Source organism: Periophthalmus magnuspinnatus, chromosome 11 (genome assembly GCF_009829125.3).
Source record: "Periophthalmus magnuspinnatus isolate fPerMag1 chromosome 11, fPerMag1.2.pri, whole genome shotgun sequence".
NCBI lineage: Eukaryota > Metazoa > Chordata > Actinopteri > Gobiiformes > Gobiidae > Periophthalmus > Periophthalmus magnuspinnatus.
Genome location: NC_047136.2, coordinates 14,981,467 through 15,000,067, shown reverse-complemented (window position 1 = coordinate 15,000,067; position 18,601 = coordinate 14,981,467). Strand labels below are relative to the sequence as shown.

The window sequence follows — 18,601 nt, the reverse complement described above, 5'->3', positions numbered from 1 at the left end:
AAATGTGCCAACAACGTGTTTTTTAAAAGGGCCAATAGGTTTGTTTGTTTTTTATTTATGTTTAATTTTAATTCCTCATCAAAAACATACCTGAAGTTTTGTTTTGTTTCATGACTTCTTCTCTCAAACGGAAAATGCTCTGTTCCACCTTGTGATGTCATGTAATACAGGAAGTGCTGCACTGTGTTTTTATACTCCATACACCTTAACTTGAATCATTTGGATGATTTCAGTCCTGGAATTACAAATATCTACTGAACTAAAAGATAGAAGGTAGCGGTTAACTTGAAAACTACCATTACATGACATGACAAGTTGCAACAGAGCATTTTGAACTTTGGAAATGTAGACAGACTCATCATAAAGGATTACTCAAACATGTGTAAATGAAATAAAACACAGCTCTAGGTATGTTTCTGATGAGGTAACAACATTATAACATGGCTTAACACTCACATTTTGCATACGATAGGACTCCAAAAGTGTCATTGCACATTTACATCATAGAGTCATATATATTGAAATTACACCTCTTGAATTAACAAAAACACCAGGCAATGTAAATGTTCTAATATGTTTTACAATAACAAGGCGGTCATAAAGTACCAGTCATGCTGTTTGGTTTAAAAACATAGTAAAAAGATGGCACAGGTGTGGAAATGTATTTTGTTCATGATGAGGATGGATAGGTCTGAACGATTTGCGAAAAATATGTAATTTGGGGGTTTATGTTTTTAGAGGATTCTGCTCAAATTTCATATTCTAAACACATCCATAAGATCTGACAAAAACACAAAAACATGAACCATATTTCAGAACATGTTTGTACAGATCTAAACTACAGAGTTTTTTTATGAAGAAGAAAACAGGACATCTTGTTAAGTGTGGAAGAAATTATGGTACTTCAAAAACCGGAGCCTTAAAATTGCGTTTTCAATTTGATTGTCATTAGTCTTATAGCCCTAGGGTCTATACCAGGGATCGACCAGTATGGGTTTTTTCATGGCCAATGCAGATACTGACTCTTTAAAATACAGAGTAATCGATGGACAATAAGCTCTGCCGATATTTTTGGTCCGATATGTAGGGCAGATTTGGATTATTTTCCCCAGGTTATGCAATTTAAAATGACTACAAACTCACCCAAGCCATTTTTACCACAAATATAAGTCAGAAGTAGTCACACTTTGTGAAGTATCAGTTAATATAAACAAAATATCGGCCTGTGCTGGAGATTTTAGTCAAATAGTCAATATACTAAAAAGTCAAAATATCGGCCGGTATATTGGCCAACCGATATATCTTTAGTCCAAACTGAGATTGGCCATGAGGTGAATATCATTTTCTATCATCTTTTTCATCAACATGATCTGAGGCACCAAAAGTCTGTACTTCACGTTTATGAACCCCAATATTAAACCCATCTTCATTTGTTTTCATCAGAAAAAAAAAATCAAAATTGAGTCCAGAATTGTGTTAATAACCAGAAAAAAAATAGTGCAGATTCTTTGCCATATAACCCAAACCCAGAGGATGCAGATGGTGGGCGACGTATTTTCAGACTTTTCCATCGTTACCAGGGTCCATTGTAGAGCTTTTCCTGCACGTCATCCATCAAACTTCACAGAGACAGATAATTACATGAGATTGACAGTGTATTTTTAAACCTGGGGACTTTCATGTTATACAAAGCATGTGGCCCATCCACATTAATCATTTTAAAAGGCACAAATATGATGTAAAACAACTCTTAGGATCAAACTAAGACCACTGTGTGCTGCTTGCATCTAATCTAATCATAAAAGGACCTTTATCAATTGCAAACGTGTAAGTTAACACTGGTTGTTAGCAAGCTAGATATTATTAGCAGTAGGGATGTCATAATATCATATCATTTTTTTTAATACAATGACTGTCAGAGAAAAAAAAAAAAACACTAACTAAAAACTAAACATAAATATCATGATTACTGACACCATGACCAAACACTGAAATCTTTCTTCATTTACTTTCATTTACATTATCTAACATGTGACCTGATTTATGAAATGAAACTTTCTGAATGATAATGTAAAGTTAAGGTGACATTAACGGCAAGATAAAAAAGAAAAGAAAAAAAAAACCATTTTGCATTAACTGCAGTTTTTGGGAGTATAGCTTTAATATAAATTAGTTGATTTTATTTTTTTGATTATATTGTGACCCCCATGATTATTAATTAACCTAATCATCGTGACATTCCTAGTTGTAGCACTGGGATGTTAAATTTCCCCCTTAAAAGTTGGTAAATGTGCTTAGAAACTCATTACAGAGAAGGATAAGGATGCTAGGAATGTATTACGAAAGTGAGGAATGACTTTGAACAGCTACAAAAAGTTTGAAATTAATTAGTTCAACATGACACATTTTTAAAACTGGTAAAGGAGGTTTGGAGTGAACTATGAACACAATTAAGACCAGGATTATCATTTCAGACCAAAGATTCAACATTTTACTCACAAAAAAATGATAAACTACTATCCAGCTGCAGTACTTTTTTTCTAATTATATTCATCGGTCAACTGTTGCTATTCAATTGCCTTGTTATACACTTGCTTACTAGGCTGCATTCACTGTATGAAAATAATATCAACCCAGGCTGTTGTGTAATCGCGGAAAGAAAGTAACCATAAATGAATGGATTATGAAAGGATGTGGTAAAACAAAATTTACAAATCAAATGTTTGCACTGACACTGTATGTGATAATGCTTATCTTTCTGATTATCTGGACCACTGCAGCCATAAACAAACAATTCAAATACTGAAATAAAAGGGTCCGTGAGAAGTAGCAATAAATGGTGTGTTTCAATGAAACTGTACTTTGTGAGTAATTTACTGGACCATTTAGAAAAGTTGACTGAATGTACTGGCCTATTGGATATAAAAGGTTTGACTATAATTGTAGCTCATTGTGGAGGTTGGATCAGTGCCTTCCCTTAAAATGACCACACACAATTTCTGACTAAACTGGATTTAAGAGGCTCTCAGAGCACAACAAGGCCAAATGATAAGTTATGGCATCGAAATCATACTTATTTCAATGACGGCACAAACAGGTCTGGAAATGAGAGGAATTCTAACCAGCTGCATTTAACAAAACCTTGCTTCTAGCTGATCCCTAAAGGAGCTTAAGAACTTTTCTGACTACAAAGAAGCAAGACAGTGAGGTTAGATCTGGGGTTACAGGTCAAAAGTGCTTAATGTGCCTCTAACACAAAACATGAGCAGCTACCAGGAAGACAAAACAGTAATAACTAGGCTAAACAGGTTACAGTACATCCCAAGTAAATGCAGGGATTAAAGTATTTAAAAAGTAAAAACTGACACAATTATCTAGACATACCTACAATTACACATTTTTGGTTGTTTATTGATAGACTGTAACTTGTGGCGTGCAAGCAGCCAATTAATGACCATCACAAACTTAAAACAAAACCAGTAACTTATGTGGAGAATTATGATTCAACCTTTAAAATGTGAAAGTCCAGGGAAAAGAAGAGAGTTTCCAAGATTTGACACGTGTTTGCAAAGTGGGTTAAGATATCAAATTGGGTTTCCAACATTTTGTTTAGCGTTGCCACAAAATTTGCAATTAAATAACTTGATGCTTAACGCCAACGCAAATCCAAACAGCATCCAAATCTAAAATCACCACGGATCATACTGTGCTGGGAAAGTAACAATATGGTTCACGTTTAAAATAAAATATATAGGTCAAGTAGCTACCATTAAAAAAACAAAAAAGAAAAAGAAAAGTTTCTGTAACCATTAGTTAAGCCAACACACGGAGCTCCTCTACTTTGTTCCGAACATTCCCAATCCGTGCGTAAAGTTTACCAAATACATGAAATCCGATTGTTAAAACTTCTGTACCCGTATTCATTAGTAAAATACTAATTCCTACAATGTCTCACTCAGTCCACGTACTTTAAAACCACTCCATGAGTCGGAGGGATCCAGCCTAGCGCCATAATTTGGTCACACTTTCCCTGGAGTCGAGCGTGCTAGCGCGTTAGCCACCGGAGGCTAGCTGTGTTGTGTGGGATTGTTTTCGTCTCCAGAACAATTGCAGCGTGTCAAAGCTAAACTTAAATCTGTTTGGACATGCAGTCGTGCACTTACCCGAATTTGCCGGGGTTTTCATCTTTGTTGCTTTCTTCGGCTGTTCGCTTCAGGCACTTTTTCCCCCCGACGTTTGGTAACTTAACTTTGCGCTCTAGCAGTTAGCCGCGGCACCGCACCACAGTCCTCCTCCTCCTCCTCTTCACTGCCTTTGAAAACTACTTTGTAACAACTAACTCAGCGTAGGAGTCCTTTTTTTTACCACAAGTGCACATTCACGCGTGTTTGGGAAAGTTTTACGCAGCGGCAGTGGCTCGTTGGAGAGGGGAGTGTGGCGAGAAAAGTTGTCCGGGGGGAAGTCCACTCGTTCGGGTTTGAATGGCGCTGGGTGGGTGAAGTTTGGGTCTGTTTTGGAGCAGCGGAATGCAGCCAGTCTACGCGTCCATCCACTTTGTTGTAACGATGTCGCATGGTCGCTCCACCCGCCTCAACATCCTCCTCTCCTTTGCTGCAAATACACAGAAAGCTCCGCGCAAATGAACAAAAGTGCCCAAGCCAACTCGCTAACTCCGCTTTTTCCGCAAGACTTTTCTTTTTCCACTCTCTCTTGGCGGTGTTTGACCCCCCTTCTCTGCGCGCTCCGCCGGGGTGTCGTGTATCGCTCTCCTCCTGCCACACGGGGCCGCCCACGCTGACCCACGGAGGGAGGGTGGAAACGAGGAACCAAACGCCCACTTGTTGCCAGAGATCGTCTATGTTTTTGGAAGATTGCATTTCCTTTTAATCAGTGCTGGTGGTCAAAGGCCCCAGGAGCTTAAAACAGTCCTGGGTCAGATCTGTACTGTAGGAAACTGTGTAAGATGTCTGTGCGTAAAATCTGTGGGTATAAGCGTCCTATTATTATTATTATTATTATTATTTAAAAGAAAAAGGGAAAAGTATAAATAGGCTACTAAATCATTTAAATTTTAATGAAGTATTTATTTATTCAAGTTAAGAATTCGGGCTAAATTAAGAGTGCAGTTAAGATGCTAAATTCCCTGTTGGCTTATATTGCACTTTTTTAAAATTTGTGTTTGATTTAAGCTCAGTATTTTACTTCAGTTTGAACATGAGTGAGGAGTTTGGCACTTTTTAAACACAGCCTATATAAGATTCACTTTTCCCCTATTATTGTACTTTATGTGCTTAGACCCACATAGTAATATATTCAAAACAGTCCACAGTTGTAGGAAATGTAATACAGTACACTGCATTCCATGGGGGCATTTGGAAAGAGCACAGCATTGAAAATATTTAGGCTACAGGTATGTTGTGCTGCAAAGTGTAAGAGTTATTATGTAACAACAGGCTTATGGCATTAAGAATACTATTATGTGCTATGATAAACTGGATTTGTTTGGCAGTATTTTTAAATCCTGCGCAGATGGCAGTTTACAGTGAAGCGATAGCGCTAAAATATAATAGGTTTAATGAAGACATCTGTGGATAATCTCATAGAGGCATATGGAACTTTACAAGACAAGACACTGCCCTATGTTTCATGTAACTAGCTTTAGTTTTTAACACAAAAACATAAGGTAAGAAACTACAGGAGCAAACTGGATTCTTGGTGAGATGTCTGAACGTGTCTGATTCAAATGTAAATCATTATTAAATGACAAAAGTTGAAACAGATGCAGGATGTAACAAGAGAACCAATTAAATTCAGCTGATTCAAATGTAAAATGACATTGAACTCACGCCTCAAGATGAATAGATATTTTTCGTTTTAAATTACCTACAAATTTTCCAGATTCAGTTCTTACCGGTTGTTGTTATTTCTAACCATTGAACTACAACACACTATTCTTAAGGTGTCTTGCCCAATGACACAAAAAGAAGATATAAAGAAGAAGATATAAATAATTCTTCAAATTTATATGATGATTTGTATGGTGTCTAGGTAAAAGTACACAAATGCATGTAGCATGTAAGCAAAGGCATGTAGTATATAAAGTAGATGGGCATTTTATGAGCTCTGCTTCTGCCTCAGCCTTTAATGTATTGAATTGTTTTGAAAATGTCAATGTTAAAACTTTGTGTGGGACTGAAATAAACTGAAACTAATTTAAAGGTGCACTATGTAATTTTTCTGCCTGCTTGTGTCAGGGGGGAAAAATATTGCTTTGCATATAATGTTCCAGTAGCTTATGTCTTAAGTGTTTGTACTCAGGAAATACCTCATGACATCATTCAGGCTGAGAGTGGGGTCACCGCTCCACAAATCTGACTTGTAACCTGGCCCGGCTCCATGGAGATAGATTAGTTTAATACCAGTGGATTATTCTCGGCAAGTAATACCATCTACATGAAGACAAGCAGGTGGTGTACCCTCCTCCAGAAAAGCTACACAGTGCACTTTTAATTGATTTTATTAACATTCCCTGGGGGTATGATGCTAGCTGTAGGCTTTGCTCTGTCTGAAGCTGTTAGACTTTAATCTAATCTTTATTTTAACATAATCTAACCAGAAACAGCTGGCTTAGTTGGAACTACAACAAGAAAGATGATTTGTACTCTTAAACAAGTCTCACACATAAATATTACAGTCTCAAGCTCGTTACTATTACACAACTGTTTTTCAGTCAGTCTCACCTTTTTGTTAAATATCAAACGCCAAGGTCTAAATGGGACTGTGGACGCTCGCATTGATCAAAGGCTCTTTCATTTTTTATTATTTTTTTCAGGTCATCCTAAAACTTTTTTGACAGCGTTTATTAAAGTGTGCATTGTGTCTCCCTGGTAACTGCTGAACGTCCCACCGTAGTATTACACGTAGTATTACTCACTCATCCTCCTCCTCATCCTCCTCCTCCTCCTCCTCCTCCTCCTCCTCCTCCTCCTCCCTTCTCATGTGTCAGGATGGATGAGTACAAGTTCTCCCTGTAGCCCCTGGTCCCCTGCAGCTGTTCCCCTGGGCCTGTCCTGCACAGTGACAAAACGCTGTGCTGCTGTGTCTCCATAGACGATCTCCACAGAGGCCAGGGCCGGAGCGCGTCGTGAGCAGCGCCTCCGGTCTGTCGCCTCGCGCTCTGCCGGTGGCGCGTCACGGTGTTGCCCTGGAGACGGTAGTCGGTGCTGTTTACGGTAACGACAGAGACACGGGGGCCCAAGGGTGCTCTGTGTGTGTCCAGAACAGAGAGAGAGAGGGGGGGGGGGGGAAGAGAGGGAGAGGGAGAAAGAGAGGAAGAGGGAGAAAGAGGGTGAGAGAGAGAGAAAGAGAGAGAGGGAGAGAGCGAGAGGGAGAGAGAGGAAGAGAGGGAGAGGGAAGGAGAAAGAGAGCAAGAGAGAGACAGAGAGCGTGAGAAAGGGAGCGAGAGAGAGAGGGACGAAGAGCGAGAGGGAGAGAGCAAGAGAGAGAGAGAGGGTGCGAGGGAAGGAGAGCAAGAGAAGGAAAGAGAGCAAGTGAGAGAGCAAGAGAGTGTGAGAGAAAGAGAGGGAGAAAGAGGAAGAGAGGGAGAGGAAGAAAGAGGGGGAGAGAGAGGGACAGAGAGCGAGAGGGAGAGAGAGGAAGAGGGAGAGAGAGAGGGGGGAGAGGGAAGAAGAAAGAGAGCAAGAGAGACAGAGAGCGTGAGAGAGAAAGAGAGCGAGAGAGAGAGGGACGGAGAGCAAGAGGGAGAGAGCAAGAGAGAGAGGGAGAGAGAGAGGGGGGAGAGGGAAGGAGAAAGAGAGCGAGAGAGAAACAGAGTGAGAGAGAAAGAGAGGGAGAGAAAGAAAGAGTAGTGAGAGAGTGTGTGAGAGAGAGAAACAGAGCGAGAGAGAAAGAGAGCGAGAGAGAGAGAAACAGAGCAAGTGAGAGAAAGAGAGCATGAGAGAAAGACAGAGAGAGAAAGAGAGGGAGAGAAAGAAAGAGTGAGAGAGAGAAAGAAAGGGGGAGAGAGAGCGAGAAAGAGAGAGAGAGAAACAGAGAGAGAGAGAAAGAAAGAGAGAGCGATAGACGGAGGAGAGAAAAAAAGAAAGAAAAGGAGAGAGAAAGAGAGAGCATTCTGGGAGCAACAGGTGGAGAGGATGAATAAAGCTGATAAACTACTAGGCCTATTTTGAAGATTACAGATATGAAATTTCAAAATAAACAAATACCATACGTAGGCTACATAATTTAATGAAAATAACACACAAGTTGTTTATTCAAACCTTTATTTAACCAGTAAACCACATTTACAAAAACACACAATATTTGGCCATGATTGACAGAGATAAATTAAAAATGAGAGGTTTAAAAGAGTGTAATGAATTAAGTCTCTTTAGCTGCAATTACTTCTTGTTGTTCCTAGCTTTGTGGGTTCTATTCAGATATTTTGATGGCCAAGTTTTGTCCAACTTCGATGGAGCTGAAGTGTAAAGCATTATTATTATTAAACTAGAGCCCTCAGAACCTTTAAATGTTTATAAATATGTAAACATGTAAAAATATGAAACCTTATAAAACTTTTGCATTTATGCTTGCAGCTATTCAACCCCTCTCCAGATAGAACTAAAACTTTAAAATCCTCATGTATTCAGGACGTAATCACAAACTGTGAGAGGAGGAAGTGATGACACAAGAGCCCTCAGATGGAGAGGCAGTGGGCAGAGGAGACAAATGAGGAGACAAATGAGGAGGTAGGAGGCAACTCAAAGATCCTCAAGGACAGGAGGAAGTTAAAACACAAGAGGACAGTGGAGAGGTCCGTCAGATTTCCACAGATACTACAGCTCTGATGATGCTCCTCTCATTGTGAAATTCTCATTATGCAAACTGGCTTTCGCTTCCCACTCGTTCTTAGAGCAGAGGAGGAGCATTGTAAAGAGGGTTTTAAAGTAATGACTGAATTTTACAAAGCTGATTGGCACTCTTTATTATAACTACATATTCAACAGTTGATTTAAGTTAAAATAAATGACAACTTTTTAATTTTGATTTGTCAAAATAAGACTCTTAAGACTTTTATTTTTTAAGCATATCTTTTTAAACTTATATATTATTATTATTATTATTATTATTCAGTGTTTTATGTTGCACTTTATCACCGAAGAAAGTTCCTAGTTTGTGAGTTGTGTTCACTGACAATGGCAATAAAATTCTTCTGATTCTGATTAAAAACTGCAAAAAAACAGAAATTACATAAGTTGGGCAGGGCCTCTTACTATAGAAAACATGGATGAATTGAGAACTTACTTTTGACAACTCAACAAAAATGGATGGAATAAATAAGGGACGATTCAAAACATAAAGTTAATGTACACTTTATTGTTTCCATAGTGAAATATGGCCTCTGTATTTGATCCATCCTCAGGAGCACTGAGCAGCACAGCACACAGGGCCCCATTTCTGCTAGTTTTGGTCAGGACGCCACCTTAGTTGGAGGATTTTACCATTTGTGCAAGTTTTGGGAACTAAGAAACTCACCCAAGACTCGAGGAGAAACATAACTCCACACAGAAAGGCACTGGCGACCTGGGGATTGAACCTAGAACCGTCTTGCTGTGAAGCATAAGTGCTTGCTACTCTCTCCCCACCAATCATTTTGTGTAGTTTCGATATTAAAATTTAAAACTTGATTTCGGTACTGAGCAATAGACTCGATACTCAAGAATAGCCCAGCACAGGATGTTCTACCTGCGGCAGCTGAGGAAAGGCAAGCTGCCGGTCCAGATGATGGTGCAGTTTTACTCTTCCATCATTGAGTCCATCCTCACCTCCTCCATCACTGTGTGGTTCGCTGGGGCCACTGCCAGGGACAGACAGAGACTGCAGCGCATTGTGCGCTCTGCAGAGAAGGTGATTGGCTGCAGCCTTCCATCTCTACAGGACCTGTACGTCTCCAGGACTCGGGGGCGAGCAGGCCGTATAGCAGCTGACACTTCTCACCCTGGACATGGATTATTTGAGCCATTTCCCTCTGGCAGGAGGCTACGGTCCATTGGGACCTGAACCTCTTGTCATAAGAACAGTTTCTTCCCCTCTGCTGTTTGTCTCATGAACACTTTATAATATTTGCACAAAACTGGACACTTTATAATACCGGTCACTTTAATAAGTCATGTTTGCACTGTTGTTCTGATGCTGCTGTTGTATATATTTTCTACCTATATATATATATATATATATATATATATATATATATATATATATATATATATATATATATATATATATATATATATATATATATATATATATATATATTTTAAGCATATCTTTTTTAACTTTGTGCAAGCCCTTATTTGTATTTATTCAGTGTGTTTTATGTTGCACTTTATCACCGAAGTAAGTTCCTAGTTTGTGAACTGTGTTCACAAACGATGACAGTAAAAGTCTTCTGATTCTGATCCTGAATACTGATACCACAATGATAGTAACACATTATTTAGACAGTAGAATGTCATTTTCCCCTGTAGTCTTATATCAGTGTAATCCCTCAGTTGTTCTAGTCTATGCGTTTTATACTTGTTCTGATACAGCTCAAGATCATTTCTGTCCTGTCACTTTTTTAGTATCAACACCTGCTCAAATGAGTACATAGTTTTAGTATTGATTAGTGTGTGATTTTCTATAACCCTACAACCAACATACATGCAGTCAGTTTAGCGAAGTTGCTGCTGACGAGAGGGTCAGAAGATGCAGACCGGTAATTTTCTCCTTTCATAATCCTTACAGTAGTCCTTATGTAAAGTCATTGGTAGCCCACTCCTCGTCTCTCCACACAGATCTGAGTGATTGCGCTGGGGTCCTGCTGCTGTTCTGATGGCTGTGGAAGTAAGAGCACTCCATTAAACACAAGAAAAGAGTGGAGGAGAAAATAACAGGACTAAGTGTTTTCAGTGTACCGTGGAATAATGAGCACCTGTGTTCAAGTCTAAGTACATCGAACATCCGTCACTCTACTGTCGACTCAGTAGGGTCTGTACTGTACTAGGATCGATACTGGAGGTAGTAGCTGCCACAGTTCAGTTTTGATACTGATGAAAAGGCTTTGAAATAAATGATAAGAAAATCATTCAATTCAATTTTATTTATAAAGCAAATTATATAAAACTTGAGCTGACCAAAGTGCTTCACATAAAAAAGTCAACAAAAAAATAAATTTATGGATAACACCAAACATAAGGAAAGAACACCAAAATATTGTAAATGCCAGGGAGAAAATCAGAGTTTCTTTCATTCTGCAATATGATTCTACACAGCTCAAGACCATTCAAGACTATTCATCAAAGAGAGTCACAGAGGACACGTTTCCACTGACGTAACTTGTAACTTGCCCTGGTGGCTTCACCTACTTGAAGCCAGATAAGTTCAATGCCATACAGAGGAACATTGACATCTCTATGGAAACAAGCTCATAAGTCTATGGTAGACCACAGCACACCTTTATTTCTGTGTTTAAAAATGTACCTAGAAAGCACTTACTTGTTTTAAATGTCATATATTACACAAAATGGATTCTTGTGAGCTTTAAACCGTGTTAGAATGTTGTTGTGTCCTCAAAAACAGACCTGGAGATGTGTTTTCACACCTATTTGATTAATCCTGCATTATTAGTCTGTCTAAGTCTCAAAAGCTCAAAATGCTTTGCTCCAATTTGTGATGTCATATAGTGGTAGTTTTCATGTTAGCTCCTTTTACCTTTTGTTTAGTAGAGATTAGCAATTCCAAGGCTGAAATTATCAAAATGATTCTAGTGCAGGTGTGTGGAGTTTAAAAACACAATGGAGCACTTCCTGTACAACCACATGACATGTCAAGGTGGAACAGAGTGTTTTCCTTTTGAGAGAAGAACTCCAGTTATGTTTGTGATGAAGAAACAACAACATAGATCAGATAATAGCCTAATATGGGCCCTTTAAGGTGTGGTGCTTGTCTCTGAAATGTAGCTAAGAATGACATCAAACGTTCACCTCTCCACAGATTTAACCAGTTACTTGGCCTGACAGCTTCTTCCTGCTTTGTTTTCATGGAGATAGCCCAATTTAATGTACTAAGGAACATTCTGGGGACAGGAATAACATAAAACAAGTAGTGGACCACAAGACTCCCCCAGAAAAGTTAAATTAAATGATATAAACCTAATCTAGTCTCTATTCCACAACACTCTCCTCATTTAATGCTGTGGGATGGTGTTTGAAGTCAAAAATGTAATGTAATGTGTGTTGCCCCCGCTGACCCTCGCGGGGGCAAAGGGCATGTGGAGTGTGTGTGGGAGTGTCCTGTAAATGTGAAAGCCTGATTAACAAAAGCCCAGTGGGGCGTCCTTCTCCTCCCCCCCCTCAGATACATGTGAATTGGACAGTGATTGGGACTAATTGATCACCTCAACACCTTTAGTTCATTACAGCTGTGGTAATGACCCCAGCAACAAAACACGAGACACAAGGGGGGCTGGGGTCAAGAAAACAGGCTACTCCATCTACAGCAAATTTGAGGTCGCTCTCTCCTCATTTTGACTTAAAATATACCAGATGTTGTCAGGAGGTGATGATTTTTTCCCATGTGTTTACATTTGGACTGGACAAAAAGGGTTAAGCCCCTGCGAGTTACACCTCTCGAGAAGCCGTAGTTACAAAAAGCTTTGCTACAGTGACAGCAAATATAGTAAATAAAGTAAATCAGAAATGGTGAGGCCAAAAATGTGAACTGGATCTCAGAATTTACTTGTAAAAAATTCTCTCAAATCTCGTCTTGTTTCGTTCTTGTCTCCTCTCATTTTGTGGAAGTCGGGTCTTGTTCCACCCCTAATGTCGAGGCAAATGATGAGCAGCCAAAAGGAAATCAAATATGTTAATATAGTTGTCACTTAAAATAAGCGGTTTGTTTTTTTGTATTAAAAATGTAAAACTTTTTTTTTTATTTCTTTAGCTTTTTAAATATGAGTTTTATACAGTTTTATCAGACCAGTATTTAAGAGTCATTTAATGTTAAGAAAAGGCCATACTTTGATGCGTAGCTGGTCAACTTAATTCCACTGGATCTTTCATAAAAATATAGGCTCCCATCATTTTAAAGAAGACCTACTGTGCTTGTGTCAGCTCTATAGTTATAATTTATGACACCTGTATATCAATATATTACAATTTGGACATTTTAAATTGCAATATTCATCTAAAATGATATAAAAGAAACAAGTGAGCTCACTTTCGCAAAAACTCAGGTGCCCAGTGGGAGCTAACTGTAGCACCAACACCATCACAACACGTCTGATGGATGCTGCAGACCACAACTAAAATGACTATGCAACGCTGCAGAATCCTACGCGTATCACTGATAAAGAAAGCAAAACTGGAGAACAAAGTAAGTACAGAGCAGTGGGTGTATGCCGGTGGTGGTAAAAATGGGAGTTGATTGGCAAAATGGTGTCTTGAGACCTGGACGACTGAGGGTCTACACAGACAAAATGGTGTCTTGAGACCTGGACGACTGAGGGTCTACACAGACAAAATGGTGTCTTGAAAATAAGCAATTAAAGATTGCCCAAACATGAACAAATTACTCCAAATACAGGTGCAGGTACAGGTACAACTTCAGGTGAGTAAATGGTGAGGAGAAACAACTATGACTTGGTTAAAAGCTCTGACAAGTCCATTTTCCCTTTACACATAGTTCTAAATAGTTTATCAAATGAGATTAAGATACAAGTAAATGTCTATAATTCATAATCGGTGTCAGAATAAGTTAATATAAGTTGTGAATGGTCGTACCTTTGAACACTTTTTTTGTGTGGTCAGTATTTTATTATATTGTTGTCCTATTTGCAACAGTCAAAACAAACCATACGTCGACGCCTGTAGTCGCTTTGTTTGGGTTTGTGTTGACAATGAAGGAAATTGTGTTTTAAAATGGAAAGTAGCCCTGAGGGGGGCAAATGGTCCGGGACACGCCCAAAACTGCTGCACTCCTCCGGGGCATCTGTATGTAAAAGCAAACACTTAAAACAGCCACAGACGCTACTTTGACAATGTTTTACAGAGACGGCTGTAGACGGAGGTACTGAGTTTGTTTCTTTATAGCGACTTTGGGTTTCTTTTTTTTGTTGCTTGTAGTGGTGGGACTTTCAGCTCTTTTATGGGATCTGAATCTTTTGAATCCGTTCCTTTCAAAGAGCTGCTCAAATTATTTATTTATACAACAGAAGCCAATGTAAGAACTCATTTTATCTACAAATCACAGTGTGCTTACCCTTGGAAATTATTATCTAAATAAAATGTTGCACTATAATAATAATAATAATTTTAAAAGGGATATTACGATCTTTTGTGCACAAAGTTCTCACTCTGCTCTGCTTCTGCTGCTTCTGTACCATAGACTGATCCTTCTGTTGGTTCAGCGTTAATTTGTGTAAAAATGCATAAAAATTACAAAGAAAAAGATTTGGTTCTTTTAAAAACTGAGAGTGGTTCCAATCAATCACGTTAAGAAACCGTTTAAAAGAGTTCACGACGTCACATGACTAGTTGCTTGCAAATTTTGACAGTCATAGGTTGTGTTTTTATTGAATTTGTTCCTGATTACATTATAAAGAGGTGATTTTTAGCCCTTCTTTCAGGTCTGTTTCACAATAATAGACCCCCAAAAGACTGAAATACTGTCTGTTAACGGCTGATTAACATTTTCAAGTTATTTATGTTAAATATATTATAAAAAATATGCATGTTTGATTAGCACTTACTCAGCGGCGTCACGCAAAGTTGAACTAATTACTAATTTTATGTTATTTTCTGCAGTTATTTGCATGGGGTTGGGGTCATTTCTTTTGGACTTTTTTCCACGGCATGGTTGCTTGTTGCTTTTTGAAAATCTGGCAGCCCTGTAACCCTGGATGTGAGCGTTGATGGTTGTCCTGGCTGGTTTAACCCCAGTTTAGTCCTGATGTACACTTGGTTTGGTCCTGTTCTAGTCCTGGTTTAGGCCTCTCAGACCTAGTCCCAATTTAGTCGCAGATTTGATGTTGTGTATATGCAAACATGAACGCAGCCTAAAATGTTCGACCTCTACTAAGACGTTCTGAAAAGCATGATTCTTGTTTTGTTTAACAGTTTTGTCTTGACTGCAATGTTAGTAGTTTTGAATTTTAAAATGTGAACTTTGAAGGAATCCTGATTTTATTTTAAATGCATTGTAAATCCATACTTGCAATACTTTTCTGAAAAATATTTGCGTTACTTTTCCCTTTTGTGTTACTATAGTTAAGGTTTAGGTGTGTTTCCATCACATTGTGGGGACTGAAATCTCTGTAGTCATTTTATAGGGACATTTTGCTTTGTGGGGACCAAAATCCAGTCCTCATCCCTCATTTATTAGACCAAAAACGTGATTTGAAGTTACGATATGGGTAAGTTGTAAATTAAGGTTTAGGTAAAGTAAAAAAAAAAAAAAAGTTATGTTAAATAATTAAAGAAATAAATGTGAGTCAAAGTCCTGATAAAGCATGTAGATCTAACATGTGTGCGTGTATGTGTGAATATGTAGGAAGAAAAAGGGGGCATTGTTTAGCCCCAGTGGCCCGCGGCGGGTCAGATGATGTTTGTGTCTCTGTCCCTTTGGTCAAATCCCCATATGAGATCAGAGATGGAGCGATATGGGGACATTAAAATGAAAGATGGCACTGAGAAAGTTTCCAAATAATGACACGTTTGATTCACTTGTTTTTGTGCACAAGCAAGTCTTCTATATTTAAAACCATTCATTTTATACACAGAAAAAGAAGCAGTGTTCAACTGCAGTGCTGAAATCTTAAAGCAGCAAAATAATGTAAAATGCACTGCAAAATTATATTGTAATAGTTTTATGTTGCAAAAGGTTTCACATCAACTTTAAAAATAGATTGCATACACTTTGTGAACAATTGACCTGATAAAACTAATACATTTCTAGTTGAGTAAAATAAAAACATTGAGTTTAATGAGGCACATGGGCTACATTGAATTAAAGTGGACCTATTATGCAAAATCAACCATGTTATAGTTGTTTCCCCTTACAATTTACTCACCTGAAGTTATATTTAGAGTGATTTGTGCATGTTTGAGCATTCTTTAAACGCTTATTTTCAACACGTCGTATTGAACATCAACTCGCGTTTTCACTGCCACTGTTCTATACTTACTTAATTCGTACTTACTCCAATTTTAGTTTGTTAATCAGTGCTACACGCAGGATTCGGCAGCATCTCATCCTCATTTTGGTACAAATGAAAAAAAAAAAATGCGGCTCGCTGGGGTGATCTGAAGACTTGTTTCTCTTATTAAGTTGTTTTAGATGAATATTGCAATTTAAAATGTCCAAATTACACCACAATGATCCACTGGCGACATATATAGGTCTTCTTTAAAGGAGGTGTATTACTGTTACTGGTCAGCTCCTTGCATTTTGTGACCAAGTCAAAAGTTAAATAAAAAAATGACTTGATCTAGGCCTATATATACTGCAAAACGTTCTAAAAATGTGTAAAAGTATGTGTTTATAACTTCAAGTAAAGTATTGTGCTACTTCTCAACAATAGCCTTCTTCTTTACCCATTGGTCAAACTTACTTGAATTGTACCTAGACATTATTTCAGAAGTCCAGTCTGATAGCTCCATGTGATGTGCCAGCAGCAGCAGCCGTAGCAGTAGCTCTAGTCCTGGTCCAAAGCCCGAGGAGGAGGAGGAGGAGGAGGAGGGGGGAGGGACACGGAGTGAATGGACTCTTTGTGATCAAACTCTTGTTTATTTTCTTGGTGCTTGAAGTCTTCAGGAGCCACATTAGGTCTGTCTGCGCTGTCAGCCGTGTCCTCGACAACCCACCGCAGTAAACACAATCAACCAACAAATCAACAGAACAAGAACAGCATGCACCAGCGCTACATATTTGTCTGTTTTGGTTATTCTAAGATATTAAGGTAAGTACTTTATTGTGCACATATAGGGGAATTTGTCCTGCATTAAACCCATCCTTTTCCACCTTCAAGGCACTCAAAGCACTTAACATGAAGGAACCACTCACCCATTCACACACACATTCATACCTCAGCGTACACAGATACTGGGGGCAACAACAGCATTCATTTGTGCGACCAGGAATCGCATCACCAGCCTGTGAGTCAGTGGATTTGACCGCTCAACCAATGATGTTTATGTCAAGAGCTGGATTTGAACCACCAGCCAGTGCCTTCAGCACCACTGAGGCAACCTGTCAGGAGCAGTGGGGGACTCAACTAAGCTGATGGATTGAACCTACTGTGCATGTTTGGGTTGATGGGGGAAACTGTAGTGCCCAAAAGTCAACCCGCTCAGACACAGGGAGAAACTCTGCACAGAAAGGCCTGGCCGATCCAGGAACTGAATGCAGCTGTGAATTGTGAGTGATATATTTCTCACTGTTCCACTTGGGTTTGCTCTCGGGGATGGCAGTAACTCAGCTGGAGTCAGAGTGTTTGTCCAGTGATCCAAAGATGGTTCAAATCCCGATGTGGACTTAAACATTGGTTGAGCGGTCAGATCCATTGACCCACAAATTGGTGATTCTCGCTCCCACAGATGAATACTGTCGCTGTGTCCTTGGGCAAGACACTACCCACCTCACCTTTAGTGTCTGCATACACTGGTGTATGTGAAAAGGTGAGGCACTTTGAGTGACTTAAAGGTGGAAAAGTGTCATATAAAACCATTTAAATCACACAAATTAATTCTTATGCATTACTTTCAAATGATTATGATTACTGCATTCTTCAGCTGTAACACTTGTCTGTCCTATTTTGGTTTAGATTGATTATCTTTAATAATAATGTCACTTAACAACTGTCACCAATTTCAATAACTAATGTGCTAATTATCTTTAATCACTATTATTTGCTGATGATAAATGTGACACAATATTTTAAGATCGTCCCAGGCGTAACCTTGACAACACAAGTCATCATCCTATAAAAAATCTTTGAGTCATCGTGGCTTGAGATATCACTAACCAGAGGGTTTGTGGTTCAAGCTGAGTGAAAGCATATTACTGGGTTATTGGGCAAGACACTTCACCTTTTATTTACAGATAAATTGTGTGTTTGTGAAACCATTTTACTATTGTTTGGGATGCATTACTTGGCAGACTAAACGCTGAACAGTTCATTTGTCCTGCTCCATTTCTCACTCTCTACATAACCATAAAGTGCACATACCAGCGGGCAACCCATAATGCACTGCTTTATGGCGGTTGGTTGACGACTACATCACTGGGAGGGGATTTGAGTTAGTAGTGAGCGGGCGGGTGGGACACTGGGCTCTCTGTCTCTCTGCGCTCCAGCTGCTATTCACACGTGTGTAATGAGATTAGCCTCACACAAACCCACCAGAAAGAAGAAGGGATGAAGGCATGGATGGAAAGAGAGAGGAGGAGAGAATGCATGTTAAAATAGAGGACGGAGGGAAGAGGACAAAATGAAATAAATGGAAATGGTTGAAAAATATGGAAATAAGCAAGTAGAGGATCCACAACCAGAGGTTACATAGTACAT

At 38.9% G+C, this 18,601-nt stretch overlaps 1 protein-coding gene across 1 annotated transcript in view; it reads right to left on the bottom strand.

Moving 5' to 3' along the window:
* erf (Ets2 repressor factor) overlaps positions 1–4,791 on the bottom strand; it is a 55,500-nt gene extending 50,709 nt beyond the window's left edge. The window contains exon 1 of the mRNA XM_033975360.2: positions 4,164–4,791. Coding sequence (XP_033831251.1) covers positions 4,164–4,185 — 22 coding nt within the window. The 5' untranslated portion in view covers positions 4,186–4,791. The remainder of the gene's footprint in view (positions 1–4,163) is intronic.
* Between the last annotated feature and the right edge of the window lie 13,810 nt (positions 4,792–18,601).